At 44.5% G+C, this 19,611-nt stretch overlaps 1 protein-coding gene across 3 annotated transcripts in view; it reads left to right on the top strand.

Annotated features, from left to right (window-relative positions):
* Positions 1-19,611, top strand: part of HDAC7 (histone deacetylase 7) — a 531,422-nt gene that overhangs the window by 349,094 nt on the left and 162,717 nt on the right. For 2 of the 3 annotated variants that reach the window (XM_069231043.1, XM_069231042.1), the window contains exon 8: positions 10,604-10,741. In XM_069231043.1, coding sequence (XP_069087144.1) covers positions 10,604-10,741 — 138 coding nt within the window. The remainder of the gene's footprint in view (positions 1-10,603; positions 10,742-19,611) is intronic. The other variant, XM_069231044.1, reaches the window with a different exon arrangement.

The following is a 19,611-nucleotide window of genomic DNA, read 5'->3' as shown; positions in this document are numbered from 1 at the left end:
AACATTAAGATATCACAGCTTCTCATAAAGAGTTGCCAATCTGGATGGTGAATCTTAGAGTGGAGACCCACCACATTCCAGCTTAATATTTTCGAAAAGAGCACCTGCGGATTGGAGGTGCAACTTTTAGAAATGGGGGCACGGTGTCGAGTTACATACAGCGGCTGATTAGGCACTGCTTCTTGGTTAACAGCCATATGTTCCCCCGTCAATCAATATTGGATCGGACAAAAACGCAAATCCGTTCCTACATTCCAGCAGTGGCTTAGGCTGAGGTTTAGCTACAAATAAAAGGGGACATTGGACTCACAAGTGGCTTATAAAAATACCCCAGAGGTAGTTTGACTATCCTAGAACCTACGTGACATCCCTCCACATTCATCCTAAATATTTCCCACACAGGACGGATGTCTAAAATTTACCACAATATAGCCACTCCCTATGTTTTTGCTTGAGGGCCCCACCCAGCCAGCTCTACGTATCATTATGATTTAGTTGAGCTCTCTTACGTTAAAGTTTTTGTATCTGCATAGCCAGTGAGTGGTCCTGTTATGCAGTTGCTCCCATGATTCAGATTGGTTACATATTAGAGGGGAACACCAGCAAACATCAGCGCATATGGACACGCTGCTCTGGGTAGGTTCAGTTTCACATTACTAGGGCCATACAGATTCCTTGTGTTGTCTCTGCTGGTAAGTCGCCTGAGTCACACCCTTCCACTAAATTGCGGTTTGAATTACCACAAGTGCCAGAACAGAGAGCGCCACCAGCTGACTTGGCAGATAAATATACACGAGTCCTGACAGGAACAGCATTCCACGCAGCTATTTCTGAAAGAGTATTGTTCCCTGGGCAGTGGCAAGAACAGTCATTGTGACTAGCGGGCTGGGTTATTCCCCCGGTAATATTTATTTGCTGTTTAGACAACCCAGCCACATTATTCTCTATACGGTCCAGATAGTCGACCGTGGGTTTCACCGGTTCCCGTAGCATAGCAAGGCCCAGAATCGGTTGATTACCAGTCTTTGCTGGGTGTGGCTGAATCCAGGATGAACCCGGATGGCTAATTCTTTAACAGCTGTTTTTTTGTGTTTAATGGCTGGTTCACGGGGTGACTGGGTATTCATATGGCTTGATGGCACCAAGGAATTATCAGGATTGTCAGCGGGTCAGATACATTCACTTGTGGTGGCTGTGGGGTTGCAACGCTCCCACGCTTCTGTCAGCACTGAATCGCTGTTATCCACATTAATGCGGCAACTCGCTTCATCTAATACTGAGTGTTGCTCCAGGGATAGTCTGTATTCTGTTAGCAATATTTTATTTGAGGTCACCCCCACAGCCCTGTCAAGCGTGCTATCTATAGTAATTATTGAACGTGGTGCAGAGACAGACCCAATGGCCTTGTATTTGCACATAGTTTGCATAATTAAAAGAACGCTCAGCTATAAGCATCGATGGAGCATCTGCTGCTGGGAGCCATGAAAAAGAGTGGTCCCAGCCACGTCTGGCCGCGGACGGGTGCAGACGGGCTGTCTCTTGGTCTGTTCTACTTCCCGCGCCGCGGTTGTCTCACAGGAGCAGGATGGGGGCCGTACTACTCCCCAGCAACAAAATGAGGGCAAAAGTGCACAGTGGAAGCAACAGAGGAGGGCCTCTGATTGATCACTCATATTAGATCTCTGCTTCTGCAGGTTCCTTTTAAGAGGTTAGTGGTTGGTGGGGGGCGGCTTTAATGTCTTTGTTATTAGTGTTTCTGTCAGTGGCTTCAGTTTGTTGCAGGGAAGAGCTGTGTTAATGCAGTTGTGGTTAGGACATGCTTGAGCAATCAGCTCAATGTTCTTAAAATTATGTTGGGAGTTCAGATTGCAGTTTAGAACCACGTGAAGAGCAGTGTCATGTGGTCACTGAATAGCTGATGGGTGTAATTCCAACAACTTCTTACGTCTATCGCTGGGTCTCGGGACTTTACAGGAAGTGGCGGTGTACCACCTTCGCCTCTGATGGAAGTCCGTACTGTGTTTTTGTAGTTATTTGTTTTTAAGAACTCAGGAGCGAGTGAGGTAAAAGACACAACTAGTCAATAATATAAGGCTGAAAGTTAAAGGCAAACTTACTTACACAGGGTGGTTCTTTCTATCTGCAGCTAATCGTATTAACATGTTCTTAATATTATACTGATGCCATTTCTTAGCACTATAAAATATAGATGTTACTGTTAGAGACCCTAGCAATACTTTTTTGACCACCCTCATAAGGACAGGAGGCTGCTTCTGCCTGTTAATATTCCAACTTCTGGCCTTTGGATCACTGCAGATGTCAGCAATGAGTGGTAAACAATGAACTATTTTGCCTCTGGGCGAATTGTTTCTTATTGAGGACAGAACTGTGATGGTGAAGTCTTGAATGCTGTGCTCATCAGTCCTGACAAATTAGGCAAAGTAAATTGCTTGAACTGGCCATTGACATTAAGGGGGTCATTATGACCCTGGCGGTCATCAGACCGCCAGGGTCACAGTGGCGGTCGGACCGCTGTGGCGGTTTGACTGCCACACTATGACCGTGGCAGAGCCGCCACGGTCCAACCACCCACAGCGCCAGGCTGCCGCCAGCCTGCAGCCCCAGTGGTCCCTACAGTTGTATTCCACCAGGGCAGTGCCTTCGGGATTACGGGTTCCCCTATCCGTCAGACTGTCCATGGTGGTTTACACTGTCATGAAAAGGCTAGCGGAATGGGAGATGTCGGGGGGCCACTGGGGGCCCCATGCACTGCACCCGTCGCACATTCCACTGCCGAAATATGGGCAGTGCAATGTGCGACTGGTGCTGCTGCACCCACCACATTGCAGCAGGCTCCATTAGGAGCAATGTTGAGGCCCTGTTCCCCCACTGGGCCGGCGGGCAGAAATACAGTTTTCGCCTGCCGGCCCAGCCGGGAACTCAAATTAGGGCCGGTGGGGTTAAGGCCGTCCGTGTGGCCTGATGGCGGTATGACATTGGCGACCGGCCTCCGCCACCTGCAAATGTCATAATGAGGGCCTCAGTGTTCAAGTTTTATGTTTGTGTGCATTTTAGGGCAAGTTACTAAGGGCGTGTGATGGGAGTGTTTCTGACATTGATTCCAAAAACTAAGAACTTGATGGAACTGCACTATTGAATTCCGACACTGTGAAACAAAAATAATAATGTAACCACACCCCTCTGAGAACTTCAGGATGTTTGATTGAATCAGAATGGGCCAACATTAGATCATCACCCCTGGAAGTCCACTGCCAGTTCAGTACTATTCTGAAGCATATAAAAAATTAATGGATGGAATGCTTGAATTAATCTCAGCTACTGGTAAGTACTCAGAGCCACATCCCAGTCCATCATGCTACCTAGGTTTGGACCCAGCCAGCACGAACTGCAAGACCAGGTCCTCCCTGAGCTGGAATGCAAGCAACCCAAGGACAGTTTTGCCCTAATTTGGGGTCATAAATTAGCTTGGTTATAGTGGCACAGTGTGCATGGGACCCATGCCTGTACATACCCATCCCATTTAGAGAATCACACTGAAAAATATATAAAAAGGTGTATCATGGAATGCTTTGAATTAATCTCAACCGCTTTTAATCTCTTGGGCTGCATCCCAGTCAATCATCATTTTGTGCACCATACTTCCTCAGGTTACACTTAGCTGTGTGCAATTCAGTCGTGACCCTGCTCCAATAGAAACAGTCTAGCTCAAACTGTCAGTCCACTTTAATTTGGCAATCAGAATTTAGACCTTCAGCTTTTCTTTAAATTGATGGCAGCATGAGGCTCCTGCCCATCAGGACATTTACAGCAATGTGATTAGGTTTACCCAGAAGTGGTGGGTCTAGTTAACAATACAACACTAGTTTAAGGTAGTCTATTGGCTGTTGCTTAGTGGTAGAGGTGGCAAGCCAAAGATTAATAAGGAAAGTCGCGCTAGAGTTGAGCCAGTGGTCTGCTTGATTCTAAGGCCCAAAACAGGAGCTGAAACGCAAACATAGTAACATGAAAAGTTTCTTGGTGTCTCTTATTCTCCCTCCAACATACAGTTGGCTTCATATTTCTCTCTGTATTCATCTCTTGCCATCCCCACCACCGTTTCGCTCACTATCCCTTCTGTATATTTCTGTCTCCACTTTCTCTCTTCGCTTTCTCCCTTTTCTATGTCTACCTCTGTATATATCTCTTCCACCATTTCCCATGTTTTATTGCTTTTGCTCCCCACCTCTCTCTGTCTTTCTCCCCTCTCTGGCTCTCTCTCTGAATTTATTTCTCTCACTTACTCTCTACTTCATACCAACCCGGTTATCTACCCCCTGGCACCAATACCTTTCTTTGTGACTTCCCTCCTTGTGCGCACTATCAGATGGTTCTCCAAGCTGTCTGGCTGCAGCAGAAGAGGAGCTGGCCAGTGTGACAGGCTTTTTGCATTTTGATTTTGAAACGGCAAACACCGAGCAGCACTGACCAGTCTGTCCTCTAGGACAACCAGAACGGCTTGGAGAATGATGTGGTCCGTGTGTGTAATGTTGCAGCTTGTTAGGACACTGCCATTTGGGACTCCCCCACAGGGTTTTCTACCTGCATTCCTCCATGAGCGTACATTCTATGGTTGATCCTGGCATCCTGCGCCAGGCATTTAGTTAATAGAACCTGTCTTTGCAAAGTGTTTACGTTTTGCGGTACGCAACCCTCTGGTGTCCGTCATTTTTGTGACGAGCACACGTACCCCTCTAAGGTGCGCACAGGGATGCAGGGAAGGCAGAGTCTATAGCTTCTTGGCCAAATCTTCTTTTGGCTGGAGGCTCCATGGTGATCTCAGAACGAGCTAGAGCCGGACGTCTGCTCAAAACTTCAGTGGCTGTGTTTGAATACTATTTTTGCTAGCCTGGCCCCATCCCAGACCAGCATAAATATGAAGATACTGTAAAGTATTTGCTGTTTTAGACCTTGGCAGAGATCATCCAAACATCAGTTAACAATTCATCACAGTTAAAACAAGCATTGGCAAAGCCAATAGGTATTGCCTTTTCAAGAGCTTTTGGCTTTGCCAATGTGTTTTAGCCATGTTGATAACCAGCACGGGTGCTGTTCAGCATGGCTAAAAGTTAATGGCTTAAAGGAAAGTGGTGTAGAGTGTTGTAAAGTGGAATGGCAAAGGGTAGTTCCACTCTACGTTGTTGATTAGAGTGGTGCATAATAGACTGGAGTGGTGCAGAGTGGAGTGGTGCAGAGTAGAGTAGAGTGGCGTTGAGTGCAGTGGCATAAACTGCTGTGGCACAGAGTAGAGTTGCATATAGTGGTACAGCGTGGAATGGCATAGAGTTGAGTGATGCAGAGGGCAGTGGCGCGGAGTATAGTCGAGTGACATAGAGTGCAGTGGTGTAGAGTGCAGAGTAGACTCGAGTGGCATAGAGTGGTGCAGAGTGGAGCATAGTGCAATCGTTTGCAGTGCAGTAGAGTGGAATGGCGCAGGGTAGAGTGTAATTGCGAAGAGTAAAGTGGTGTAGAGTGCAGTAGTGCAGAGTAGATTATAGTGGCATACAGTAGATTGGGATAGAGTGTAGGAGCATAGAGTTGAGTGTTACAGAGTAAAGTACATTGGCGTAGAGTGTATTGGCATAGAGTGCTGTGGTGTAGAGTGCAGTATTGCAGAGTTCCATAAAGTACAGTACCATTGAGTTGTGCGGAGTAGATTAGTCTGGCTTAGACTGGACTGGTGTAGAGTGCAGTGGTATAGATTAGAGTGGTCAAGAGTACATTGGCATAGAATAGTGTACAGGGTAGAGTAGAGAGGTGTAGCATTAAGTGGTGTAGAGAGAAGTGGTGCAGAGTGCAGTGGCATGGAGTGGTGTAAAGTGGAGCAGTGCAGAGTAGAGTGCAGTGGTGTGTAGTGGTGCAGAGTGGAGTGATGTTGAGTGGAGTATCCATGGTGTGGTAGCACACTGCCGTTACAGTCAACACATTTTTTATTGAAATGATCATTACATTTGCACAGACATGGAGCTTTAGTAATAAAACTATATAGTGCACAGACAAAAATGTGTGAAAATTGCTTCACCTAGTGTAATGATTCAAATTGATCATATTGAAGTATTTGTTTCCAACACACTTCAGAAATAACAAAAAATGTGCTTCATTTGTGCATTCATAATTCTAATGTATTCTGAAATACTTAAACAATTCATTTAAATGTTGTTGCGCTAGGAAAAAACTGTTTCTTACCCCCCAGTGTCCAGCAAGATTGTCACATAAATCCTCTCACTTTGAAGTTAGAGAAAGACAAGTAAACAAGCCCTCTTGGAAGACAGCATCCGACATTTGACCTCGGTCTTTAAATGCAGAGCAAATGTGATGAGATAAGAACAAGGTTTAAGGACCTGTTACCAGAAAGCGAATACAGGAAACAGGCTTTAGGCAATGGAAGGAATTAAATCAACTTAAAGAGCCTGAAGCAACTAAAGCTGGCAAATGGAAAGCCAGAAAGTGTGAATTACAAACCGCAAAGCCAATGAACTAGCGGAATGCATTCCTAGGTCAGTTTTCTGAAAGTCCCTAAGATGTCTTTAGCAAACTAGACAGCTGCGCTGTTTAATAGGCTGTGTCCACAAAAAAAGAGTTATTACATATTCAGAAAACTTTTTTTAAAGTGTCATAACAAACATGTTTATTTTTAGGATACTACCTAAAAGGTAAAATCTCATTTGATGATTTGACATTATAATTCCTAACGGTTTGTAACAGTGTCACAAGGAAGTGGGGGTGAATAGAGGTGCATTATGCAAAGCATGTCCATAGGAGCTCTAGTCTAGCACGAAAGAATCTCCGACCTCCACAGTAATGAGTCAATACTCCAATGCGTGACACAGTTACTAGCATGGCAGGCTAGTGTTATGAAGTGATTGTGATCTGACATTTAGCAGGAACACCCTTCGAATATCGTATTTTTATTGGACACAACCCGGGGAGGAGGAGGGATGGAGGAGAGGTGGGTGAGCCTAATAACCTCAGCAGTGAGTGAGGAAACTCACTTTTCTGAGATATAGAACTGCTTTTCCCTTAAACACAGGAGAAGCGAAATAAAACATCCGCACCTTCTTATTATGATAAAGGATTGGCTACATCAAAATGAGAGTAAAGAGAATAACTGAATCAAGGAAGGGACTAATAATGTCAATAAATTGGCTCTTCTCGTTGCTAAATAAGTTGGGAAGTACTGCGGCTTTCAGAAAGAAAATATGCACGACCTCTGACATCACCGTGGGATTTGCAATCTGAGACGCTCTTGGAGTAGTCACAGCAGAAGGGTTACTTCAGTTCAGTTTAGAACCTTCGAAATAGACTGAGCCGCCGTCCACAGTTGTTGGAAATTCCCTCGGTTCCTGCTAAAGTACCGTCAGTTCTTAGTTTTCAGAAACGCCCCAGTCCAGCAGACAGCTGCCTCCATGTCTCAGTCACATCTGGGCTTCAGAAGACCGTGGGCACCTGCTGTGAACTGTTTGTAGAGCCCTTAGCAGCGGGGCCCATTAAGTACCATCCCTTACCGCATTGAAGCAGAATGTAAGTGCCCCATGAAGATACCAGCCCTGATCGCACGGTGCCAGACCTAGGGGCAAAGAATCCACCAGCCTCTGAGAGTCCGGTGAGGGTAGCAGCCTCCGAGGGTCCTAATATGGTACCATCAGAGGCACCTTAGTCCGAGTCGGGAGGTGTGGAACAGAGATTTCCCAACCGTCGCTGTCATGAAATGGCAAAACGGGTGAAGAGTATTAAATTTAAAAGGCTTCTCTCCATCCATAACGTCCTTTGTTTGTTCTTAGCCTGTTTGTGTGTGAGAGAGGCAGAGTAGTTGGTGTATTCCATCTCCGCAAAGTTTCATATGGCTGTGTGCCTGTGTTATGAGGGCTGCTAGTCCGAATGAGAACCTGACCACAGACACTGCTAGCCTGACTGGAGGCCCCTGGACCCAGCTACACGCACCAGAATCCACTTATTGTGGGGTGTGACACCCCAGCCACAAGGGAGCTACTAACCCAGACTGCAGAGGGCTACAGTGAAGGGACAAGGAAGGCGCCGTCCTCTAAGGGTCTGATGAGGGGACCAGCCTTTGTAGTTCCTATGAGGATGCCTCCCTCTGAGAATCCAAAGATAACTGCGTGTGAAAGTCAAAGCAGGGGACCAGCCTTTGAGCGTCCAAATATGATAGCAGCCCTGAGTGCACAGAGACACAGAGGAGGCAATAAAGGGGCCAGAGTGTGAGGGTCCAGTCAGGGTGCCAGCCTGTGGGGCTACAGTGAGGGTACCTGTGGGGCTACAATTAGGATACCAGATTCTGAAAGTCCAGTGAAGGTACTAGTCTCCAAGGGTCCAAAGATCCTACCAGCCCTGCCTGCAAAGAGCCATCCTGAGGGGAAAATGAGGGTAGCCGTTTCTGAGTGTCCTGTTAGAATCCAAAACCGTTGTGAAAGAAAGGATGAGGCTAAAATGAGTTCTGCATGTGCCTCAGACCTATTACAACATAGAAGTCTGAAATACCAGTCCACCTATACTACTCTTCTAATCCAAATCCAGGACAGGTCCAAGAATTGGATGAGGTAAGCTCCCTTATGTAATGGGACATGCTTCATTGTCGACCTGGTAAGACAGTACTACCATGGCGGATTCGACCTCAAGTGGGACTCTCTTGAGGCAGTTCTTAGAAATGCATAATCTAGATAAATAATTTGGCATCCAGTTATTATAGTTAAAAATACCTCAGGATAAACCACAAGACTATTCTTTATTTGGTGGTACTCTCCGTATATATAAACAGTACTAAAAAGCATTAGCCAGAGGCTCTCGTGTACCTCTGTAATGGTAACATGTTTCTGCCCTTCATCAGCCTAATCATTGTCAGGGATTCTACAGGGCTACAATGCATCCCTATTCCATCTAATTCACTAGTGTTGTGAAGATAAGGGAAAGGACCTACCTCTCCTCGTTACACAACAAGGTAATTTACCTAATAGAAAAGAAAAGTAGTAACATTTTAGGTAGACTGTCAATACTCTATAGAGTGGTCGCATCTATTCTCTGTGCCACCACACTCTTGAACAGGTACATTGAAAATGGAGATAGCAAACGTGGCACTTGTGACATTTAAACATTTTCACATTTCATGGTCAAACATGTGCGAATACACATGTGAGGGTAAAACCATGCTTCATTTCCTTGTGACTCTCTCTACATGACCCAATCCCGATGGACCCTGTGCATCCTGGTCTGTATGGGGGATGGAGACTCCTATAGTTACACTCTAAGAGAGAAGTTTAATCACATACTTGTCACCATATAGTAAAAAGATAGCACAAGTTCTGTTGTATCACAGCTTACTTCTTATGAAATACAAGAAACAAAAGAGGCAGTGACCCATCTCCTGGGGGGCCATCTCTTGAGAGTTCACACCCATCTCTTGAGAGTTCACACATCATTTTCGTTATAATTCTTCAGGCATTCTGGACAAACCACTTAATCTCCTCGTACTTCAAAAATAAACCTGACCTTGTGTAATGTAACTGGTACTCATGTGAAGTGCATTAATGCCATCAGGTACACTATGCGCTATATAAAACAGAAACAAATAAATACAAATAAATAACAGCACCCCTTGGAAGGGAGTATAGGGTTACCCAATGCACCCCCTGCATGTGGGTGCAGTTTGCAAGGGATATCTCTGAACCCAATTGAAAGGCGGGCCAGTTGTTGCTTGCACATTGAAAGGCACTCCAGTGGCTTCAAACAGCTTTAACTAATCCTTTGTTCCCAGCGGAGATACAGGTTCACTCTTGCACTGGGAACAGTACATTTAATGTGACAAGGTGCATTGTTCCACTCTACACCTGGCAGACTTAAGTGTTTAGAATGAGGCAGTGCAATATATTTGTAATGCAGCCACTGGCGACACAACATATTTTACTTCTGTCTCTGTCTGCTCATGGTTCTTTCGGTATCTCAAGCCACTCACTGTTGAAACCTGATTCTATGGCCTGGTACATTGCTAATTTCTTTCTTTGACATGCTACAATTGGCTGATGCCTCCTGTTTCCACTTCCCCCTTCTACCAAGACGTACTATTTGTGTTCTGCGGCACATCTCACCTGCTGATTTTCTTTTTGTGGTCCATGTGTGTTACTGACACAGGCTTTGTATGGCCTGGCACTTCTCCTAAAGCCTATTTTTGTGGTCTTAATCATTAACGATGCACCTGTAGTTTAATTGCTTGACATGATGATGCTTCCGTGGTCTGACTTACTTCCTGTTGATTCCTTTTTTGTAAGCTGTTTTCTGTTCCCACCATTTCCCATCAAGTATTGACCTTCTTTTTGTTTTATTGGTCCTGAAGAAGTCACTGTGATGTAGTCTGTCACTTTCTGTTTCTATCTCTTCTTTATGGTCATGTCTTCTGCAGGTGCCTCATTCCTATGGCTGTTTTCTCAGGCTTCCTCATTTCTATAGGCGAACTCTGTGTACTGATACCTAAATTCCCGATTTACCATTTACATAGTCTCTTTTCTGATTTGAATGGACATCTAATTCTCTCTCGCAGACACCGCTGTCCCAACGTTTGATGATGCAGGAAAGCTCCTTGGTGCAGTTAGCCCACCAGAGTGCCACCTCGCTGCCCACCATCACTTTGGGACTTCCAGCTACTGCCACCAGCCCCAGGGTAAGGATGGGTGCTCGGGTGAGTAATAAACAAATAGAAAGAGCTAAGTAGAGAGGGATAAAGGCAATATTTTAGGCTCAAAAGAATATGTAGACGAGGGTTCTGTAAAGGAGTGGTTGACAGGTGATGAGGAAAGATGGCATGATCAGAGAATGGACTAGGAAGCAGATACTGACAGACAGCAGATTTAAGGTAGATGCAATGGGTGGCGAGAGAGGTATCCAGAAAGAAATGAGTAGAGAGGGGATCTAAGGAAGAAAAAGTAGTTGGAGGGGCAAATATGTTGAATGGGGTGAAAGGAGGCTAGGAAAGAGGAATTTAAGGTAGGGGATTAGAAGAGAAAGATTGTGAAGATGGACAGGGTTTCGAATGAAGGAAGGAGCAATCGATGGAGAGATGGTTATTTATTAGGAATGTGCAAAGTGGGGATAAAAACATAGACATTTTCAGAGAGATGACTAGTAAATATGGAATATGCGTAGAAATGGAGCTATGGTTAATCGAAAGTGATTAATAAAGAATTGAAAGGATAGAGTGGTGATTGGAATAAAAGTGTTAAAGCGAATAGAGTGGGTAAGACATAACAAAAGAAGAAATTTGTGGAGGCAGAAATATGAAAAGATTGGGCTAATAATTGCAGATAAGAAGTAACTGGAATGACTAGAGAGGAACTCAGGACAACATGGATAAAACACCTCTAGATAACATAGTGTTTGCTCTGGTGGGCTTAAGCGCTCAGTCCACTCTGCTAGGCGTGGGGTACAAGGGACAGGAGGTACTCTAGAATCTTTGATACATGCAAAGTGGAAGAATCTTTGTAACCCTAATACTGCAGTAATTTTGCTCCTCCTTCATTCTATAGTGTCTCTAGAGGTAATGGATGCTCAGTGATAATCAATACTCAGTGGCAGCACCATTACCCACTTTTGTATGCTACTCTCTGAGTGAGTGTTTGACTCACCGTCTCCCACCACACCCTGATCAACAGACTCCACCACATTGAGATTCAAGGAAACGCCCTCAAATGGATCGCCTCATACCCTCATACATCACCAGCAGAACCCATAGAATCAGTCTCCCACCATTCCCCTTAGAGCCAAAGAAGATCATCTGTGTAGTCCTTAAGGATTATGCCTCAGCCCAACCCACTTCAATATTTACATGACCCCCCTGGCCACATTCTAAAGGACTACCTGTGGGGTCATAAATCATAATGCCAAAAGGTTACTGCCTAGTACACTTTTATTGGAAACAAATATGCACAAATAAATGATTAAAACTATGTTTACTAGTATCATACGTAAAATGCAACCATAAAATGAATGCAAAACAATGAAAAAGTAATAAACCAAGACTAACCATAAAAATGCCACTCAGGCTAACGCCTGAATATATTCTCATTGCTAACCATGGCCTCCGTTCTGACCATAATTCTGCTACTAGGCCTATGCTGGCCCTAAAATTAACTCCAAGCCCAGTATTTAACTCCTGTACCTAAGTCAAAACCAGGACCTTGGACCTAAACCAAAGCCAAACTTTGAGCATAAGCGCTGAACCATAGCCTGGCGCCAACATAAAGGTAACCATTAGCTAATGTGTAGTAGCTGATAGCTCTTCTCGAAAGGTTAACACTAAAATCAACTCTAGTAACTCATTCTGTAAAGAAGTACCTAACAATTTTGCACAGAAGTTAAATGAAGTTGTTAAAATTATATAAAAAAGTGAAGTGATTTATAAAAGGTCAGTGTATTATTTTTAAAAGTAGCTCCCTAATGGGAATGGTATTACATTTCAGCAATGTTGGAGTAAATGTGGTTTCAAATTAAAACCTTTCAGAATAAAAGTATCTCAACTTTACATTTTCAGTATTTGTGTTTTAAGGATTTTAGTTCTATATATCATGACTGGGTGCCTCCACCTGTGTGGGAGGATGCGGGCCTTGGTGATGTCACAAGGGGGTCAAACCCACACTGCATAATTGTCTTCTGCCAGATGAGAAATACGGGATGATAACTAAAAAAGAATAGAGACATAGTAGGGTACGACAAGCCAAAAAATTAACAAGCATTTGCAGTGCAATATCTCGCATTTGTAAGATTTTAAATGGCATTGTCTTTTAGCTATGTGTTGCGGTTTGGAGTGTAGTGGATATATGAACATAGACACATCTGCAGCACTGTCTAGAAGACTGAGAATAGGGAGTTACCACTGGGAACAGAGACACAGCAGCAGCACTGCCTAGAGGACTTTAGAATGCAGGAGTTACCGACAGGAACAGAGAAGCAACAGTAGCACTGTCTAGGGTCCTAAGAATGAGGAATTAGCACTGGGACCTGAGAAGCAGCTGCAGCATTGTCTACAGGGCTAAGAATGATGAATTACCACTGGGACCAGAGAAGCTGTTAGCAGCACTGTCTTGAGTACTTTTAATGGGGAATCACCTCTGGGAAAAGAGAAGCAATTAGCAGCACTGCCAGAGGATGTAGAATGAGGAATTTCTGATGGGACCAGAGAAGCAGCTTGCAGCTTTTTCTAGAGGACTTAAAATGAGGAATTAACAATGGGACCAGAGGAGCAGCTAGAAGCACATCCTAGAGGACTAAAAATGAGGAATTACCACTGGGTTTAGCGAAGCAGCTGCAGCACTGTCTATAGGACTTAGAATGATGAATTACCACTGGGACCAGAGAAGCAGCTAGCAGCACTATCTAGAGGACTTAGAATGAGGAATTTCTGATGGGACCGGAGAAGCAGCTTGCAGCTTTTTCTAGAGGATTTAAAATCAGGAATTAACAATGGGACCAGAGAAGCAGGTAGCAGCACTTCCTAGAGGACTAAGAATGAGGAATTACCACTGGGTTTAGAGAAGCAGCTGCAGCATTGTCTATAGGACTGAGAATGAGGAATTACCACTGGGACCAGAGAAGCAGCTAGCAGCACTATCTAGAGGACTTGGAATGAGAAATTACCACAGGGACCGAATAAGTAGCTATCAGCAATGCCTAGAGGACTTAGAATGTGGAATTACTGACGGGACCAGAGGAGCAGCTAGCAGCACTTCCTAGAGGACTAAGAATGAGGAATTACCACTGGGATCAGAGAAGCAGCTGCAGCATTGTCTACAGGACCAAGTATGAGGAATTATTGCTGGGGCCAGAGAAGCAGCTAGCAGCACTGTCTAGAAGACTAAGATTGCAGAATTACCACAGGGACCAGAGAAGCAACTGCAGCATTGTCTACAGGACTGAGAATGGGAAATTATCACTGGGATCAGACAAGAAGCTGCAGCACTGTCTAGAGGACTTAGAATGAGGAATTACCACCCACTGGGACCAGAGAAGCAGCACTCTCTATAGGACTTAAAATAAGGAATTCCTGACGGATCCAGTGAAGCAGCTTGCAGCGTTGTCTGGAGGACTTAGAATAAGGACTTACCGCAGGGACCCGAGAAGCAGCTAGCAGCTCTGCCTAGAAGACTTAGAATGAGGAATTACCGACGGGAACAGAAAAGCAGCTTTCCACTTTGTTTAGAAGACTCAGAACGAGGAATTACCAATGGGAACAGAAAAGCAGCTTTCAGCATTGTCTAGAGGACTCAGAATGAGGAATTACCGATGGGAACAGAAAAGCAGCTTTTCACTTTGTTTGGAAGTCTCAGAATGAGGAAGTACCGATGGGAACAGAAAAGCAGCTTGCAGCATTGTCTGGAGGACTTAGAATGAGGGATTGCAGACAGACCAGAGAAGCAGCAAGCAGCACTGCCTATAGGATTAAGAATGAGGATTTACCACTGGGACCAGAGAAGCAGCTGCAGCACTGTCTGCAGGACAAAGAATGAGGAATTACCGCTTGGACCAGAGAAGCAGCTAGCAGCACTGCTTAGAGGACTTAGAATGATGAATTATCACTGAGACCAGAGCAGCAGCTAGTAGCACTGCCTTTAGGATTAAAAATGAGGATTTATCACTGAGACCAGAGAAGCAGCTGCAGCACTGTTTAGAGGGCTTTAGAATGAAGAAGATTGAAAGTGATTGTGTGTCTGCGGGAGGGTGCGAAACACGCACACAGAGCCAATCATTTCTAAAACAGCAATGGAAGGAAAACTGGCTTGGAAAACATTGATCCGAGCAGAGGCACAAGAACAAACAAAACCTGAAACCTTTGGTGCCTTTCTAAACAGAGTGTTTTCACTGGTATGGTGTGAACACTTTGCTATGGACAACCAAAAGAGCACAAAGGCTGCAATGCCCAGGCGGGAGGAGGGGCAATCACTCACTGTAACAGGAGGAAGCACAAACATAGTGTGATGGCCTACAAAAATGTTCTCTTAGTGAAATTTCCTGGGAGGGAAATAAGCACAGAAAGGAGGGACACTTAGAAACATGCACCAATAAAAAGGAAGCATTTAAGACTAGCACAACAAAGAACAGATGGCAATAGTTGGAGTGGTTAAAGCCCATAGACTGAATACAGCATGTCTTGCAGACAGCGCATGCTCACTGCCAAGGCTCGACCTAAAAAGGAGAGCCAAGTCAAGCTTCTAAAATCCTGTGTACAAGAGGAGCCCTGAGCTTTTTTGCCATGTTACTCGTACAAAAAGCATATTGTAAAACTATGATAAAGTGATAAAGTCTGTCTCTTCAAAAGTATATTTCATAAACAAGCTCACTAGTAATTCAGATTGTCACTGCATTGCGATGCATTGATAGTTTTTAAATGTGAAGTCAGAAACATTCATACCCAGCCATTGCCCTGGGGACAATGCAATTATTGAAATAAAAGTAAAATATACTGGCATGTGTACCCTATATCTGGCCTACTTTCATATTATAAGTAGAACAACATTATAGTCTAATAAATGAAACATCCTAAACTCACATATTTGAATGTGCGCTCTTGAATGATTAAATATAAGGATTCTCTGAGACATAAAATAGTCACCTTGGATCTGATCACCCAAACAAGCAGGTAAGCCAGGACTTTTCCCAGATGTTCTATTGTGTAGCCGATAAATTGCTATTTCTTTCTCCTGTTTTACATCAAGGATTAATGAGTTGTGTTTCGTTCTTCGTGCCTGAAGTTAGGGTATGGGAGACATGCAGAAACCACCTGAAAGCTCAACTCCTTTTGGGCTGAGGGGTCCAAGACCATCTGGCTCGAGTCTGGCTCATGTTTTCTCAGGCTAGCCCACCTCTAAGACAGAACACAGTGAACCATAGAAAAGAAAAAGCACAGGCCAAGTTGAAGACCTTGCATAGGCTGTACTTAAGAGAGCTGTCCCACTCTATTAATGTGATTGAAGGTGTCCGTTTCTGTGTTATTATTCCAGGCTCAATTGTCCCTTGCAGTTACTTTTGGAAAGTGATTGATGCAAATTAGGAGTGCCGCCAAAGATGTGTGCAATCTGGGAATGGGTACTTATGTGAATGTCTTGGCACAAATGTGTTAGAGGAAAACATAAATCAGAAAGAGCCTTTACTCCAGGACTGTGTATTAATTCTGTGATGACATTAAGCGTATGATATCGCTTCCGCTACCCCTAGCATTTTGATTAATTGATTTCTATTTTACGTAGTGAATGCATTTGACAGGCTGAGTACCACAGAGCTAATACTGTAAACGTTTGTCAGACAGAGAGGATTATTGGCCGAGTGAAGTGTGGAAAAAAATAGGACCCGTGACATTGCAGGGAGCACAGTGGCAATGCCGGGTACTCTGACACTGCCAAATGCGATAGATAGAAAAGTCCAGTGTGTGGGATGTTTTTTGGGACCATCACGGCTCACAGGACAAAAGCCCACACACACATCATGTCACGCTGGACCATCAGGCAGTGCCAAAGTACCCAATCTGCCATCTGAGAACTGCTCCTCGTTGTCTACATAAGCGCCTCCTTTTGTGTCACTTGAAGAGCTTTATAGACTCTAAATTACCATGGCTGTGATTATAATGTGTCTTTAAAGTTATGTTATTGACTAACATTTCCATAGATATTGTCTGCCCTTGGCATGTAGTCACAGTGACTTATGGTACTCTAGTATGTAGTAAGAGCTGCATACTTGGTGACTAAGACAGGAAAGCTGTACCAAAATACTTGGGTATTTTTTCATTTGGTACAGGCGCTCTTTACTGGCAAAAGACGTAAGTATCTGACAGTAGGAAAAGTCATCTAACCTGGTAACTTAATGTCCAAAATGTGTTGACAGTGTGTTCAGAATTTTATCTGAATGTGTGACCCAGCAATGTAGTGTATGTTAGATGGTGGTGGACAATACCATTTTGAGAATTTTGATACTAGCCTAAGTGGTACATCTGTGCTGTGTTAGATGTGCTCATTATATTCTGTTTAATGTGTATTGCTGACTGGTGTGTGGTACAAATTGGATCTCTGGTTGGCAGAGGTATGCACCCTGTCCAAGTAGGGACCACAGTCTTAGTTAGGATAAGTTACTTACACAACCTAAATTAACCTGTGTCCACCCTATGGTAGCACTGAATAAAGCAGGCAGGCTTAACTTAGAAGGCAATTTGTGAAGTGTTTGTGCAACACACACGCAGTAACTACAGTGAAAAAAACACAAAAAGACTCTACACAGGTTTTGTAAAAATAGAGATTCTTTATATGAGGAGTTAAAGATCAAGCTGATAAACATCCAGTCAGAATATCGAATAATATTCACTTAGGAATACTTCAAAACAGTGCTTGAAGCAGGGCTCAGCCTAGTGCCTTTGCGGAACCTTTGGTAATACGACATGAGGATGGGAATGAAAATCAATTGTTAAGGCTGCTTCGGCTTGGCCTTGGCCTGGGTAATCAGGCCACTGTACTGGGTTAGCTGCATGAGCGCAGTGCATTGTCATTGAGACCGACCTGGCCCTGAGAGAAACAAGAGGGTCCTTCGATGAGAGGGGCACAGCCACAGTTTGTAGATCACCTGGCTGGCACTATCAGCCAAACTGGTGCTCCTTTCTTGCAAGGAATAGGGTTCCGCTGGGAATGCCACATGCATCACGGGATTGAAGTGGCCGCTGCGGAGAACATAACAGCAGCACGGAGAGTGCACTAGTTCACCTCAAGGTGATCCCAGGGAACTGTCGAGCAATGGTTGGATTAGCCAGTCACTGCAAGGTGGGGCCAGTCCATGTCAGATGAATGAGTCTGGTATCTTGTCAACATCATCGGTTGACTCCTCTTTTATGGGTGATTGCGACACACAGCAATCTGTCTGGTCTCTAGTCAGGGCCCACTGCCACTGGGTACTGGGGCACACTCTCAATCAGGCAAGGTTGGAGCTTCCAGTGTCACTTCCACAAACAACGCATTTGTCCGCTGCCTCAGTAGTTGGGTTGGGACTCCAGTCTTTGGAGTTCACCAACCTGAAACAACCCCGCAGGAAAGTAGGAGAGTCACAAAGCTGCAGAGTACAAAGTGCAGTATCCCGGGTGTTGGGGTGGCTCAATGGTTCCACGAAAGGGTGTGCAGGTCTTTAGCTTATAGGGTCTTTTATGTCCCTTAGACCTTGGTGAAAAACAGGGGGCAAGCTCTTGAAGACTCTCTATGGGTGGCTTTTGGTTCTGAGGTTGCAGGGCAGCACAACAGGACAGAACAGCAGTTCCTGGGAACAATCAGTTCTGGCAGAGTGGCGATCCTGGCATACAGCAGTCTTTACTCCAGCTGAGTCTTCTTGGGTCCAGAAGTGTACTGTTTTTGGGGGGAGGGGGGTTAAAGACCCAGTACTTATACTAGAAAGTGCCTTTGTTGTGAGGGATGACTTCAAAAGATTTCTGTGAAGTGCACAGGTCCCTCTTTCAGCTCGGCCCCTGCTCCAGACTATCAGTGGGGGTGATCAGCCCCTTTGTGTGATCTCCGGTCACTACCCTTTGAAGTATAAGTGGGATCCCTGCCCAGCCTCCTCCCCAGGAAGACCAATCAGTAGGCAGATGAATGCAGATGCAGTTGAGTATCCAGTGTTGTGGGTGTCTGGAGGGAATACACAAGTGTATTTATCACCTAGTCCAAGGCAGCCATCTATTGGATACAGGCTGTAAGCACACAGTGCAAAGAGGGCAGAGAAATGCCCACTTTCTAAAGTGGCATTTCTAGAATAGTGATAATAAATTCAGCTCTTCCATTAAAGAGGATTTATCCTGACTGTTCTAATGATTTTAAACATAATGTAGCTACTCCTCCCAGATCAGGAATTGCAGCTTAAAAGTATTTTAAGGTATCTCCAATGCTGATCTATGAGTAATGAAAAACACCTTTGGGAGTTTTTTATTACTAGGACGAGAAAAACTTAAGAGTACATGTCCTGCTTTTTGCTTACATGGTTACCTGCCCTATGGACTACCTAGGGTCTACCTTAGGGGTGACTTGTGTGTAAGAAACTGAGGATTTAGGGCTTGACAAGAGGTTTTAGATGGCAAGTAGGGTGGTGTCAGTGAGACTGCACACACAGGCTCTGCAGTGACCGGCCTGAGACAGGTTTACAGAGCTACTGAAGTGGGTGGCACAATCAGTGCTGCAGACCCACTAGTAGCATGTAATTTGCTGGCCCTTGGTCTATGGTATACCACTTTACAAGGGACTTACTTGTAAATTAAATATGCCAATTGTGAATATACCAGTGTTACCATGTTTGAGCAAGAAGCATGTGCTCTTTAGCAATGGTTAGCAGTGGTTAGCAGTGGTAAAGCGCTCAGAATCCTAAGGCCAACCAAAAGATACAGCAACAAAACAGGAGGTAAAGGCAAAAAGCCTGGAGTTAAGACCATTCTAAGGATGCCAGTTCCAACAGTGTGCTTGTAACAATCGAGGTACCGTTCAATGTGGGTGCTGTTTGCATACTGATATCCAACCGTATAGCATATCTTTACGGTGTTGGGTG

The sequence above is a fragment of the Pleurodeles waltl genome, chromosome 4_2, assembly GCF_031143425.1.
Source record: "Pleurodeles waltl isolate 20211129_DDA chromosome 4_2, aPleWal1.hap1.20221129, whole genome shotgun sequence".
NCBI lineage: Eukaryota > Metazoa > Chordata > Amphibia > Caudata > Salamandridae > Pleurodeles > Pleurodeles waltl.
This window is presented reverse-complemented; position numbering and strand designations above follow the sequence as displayed.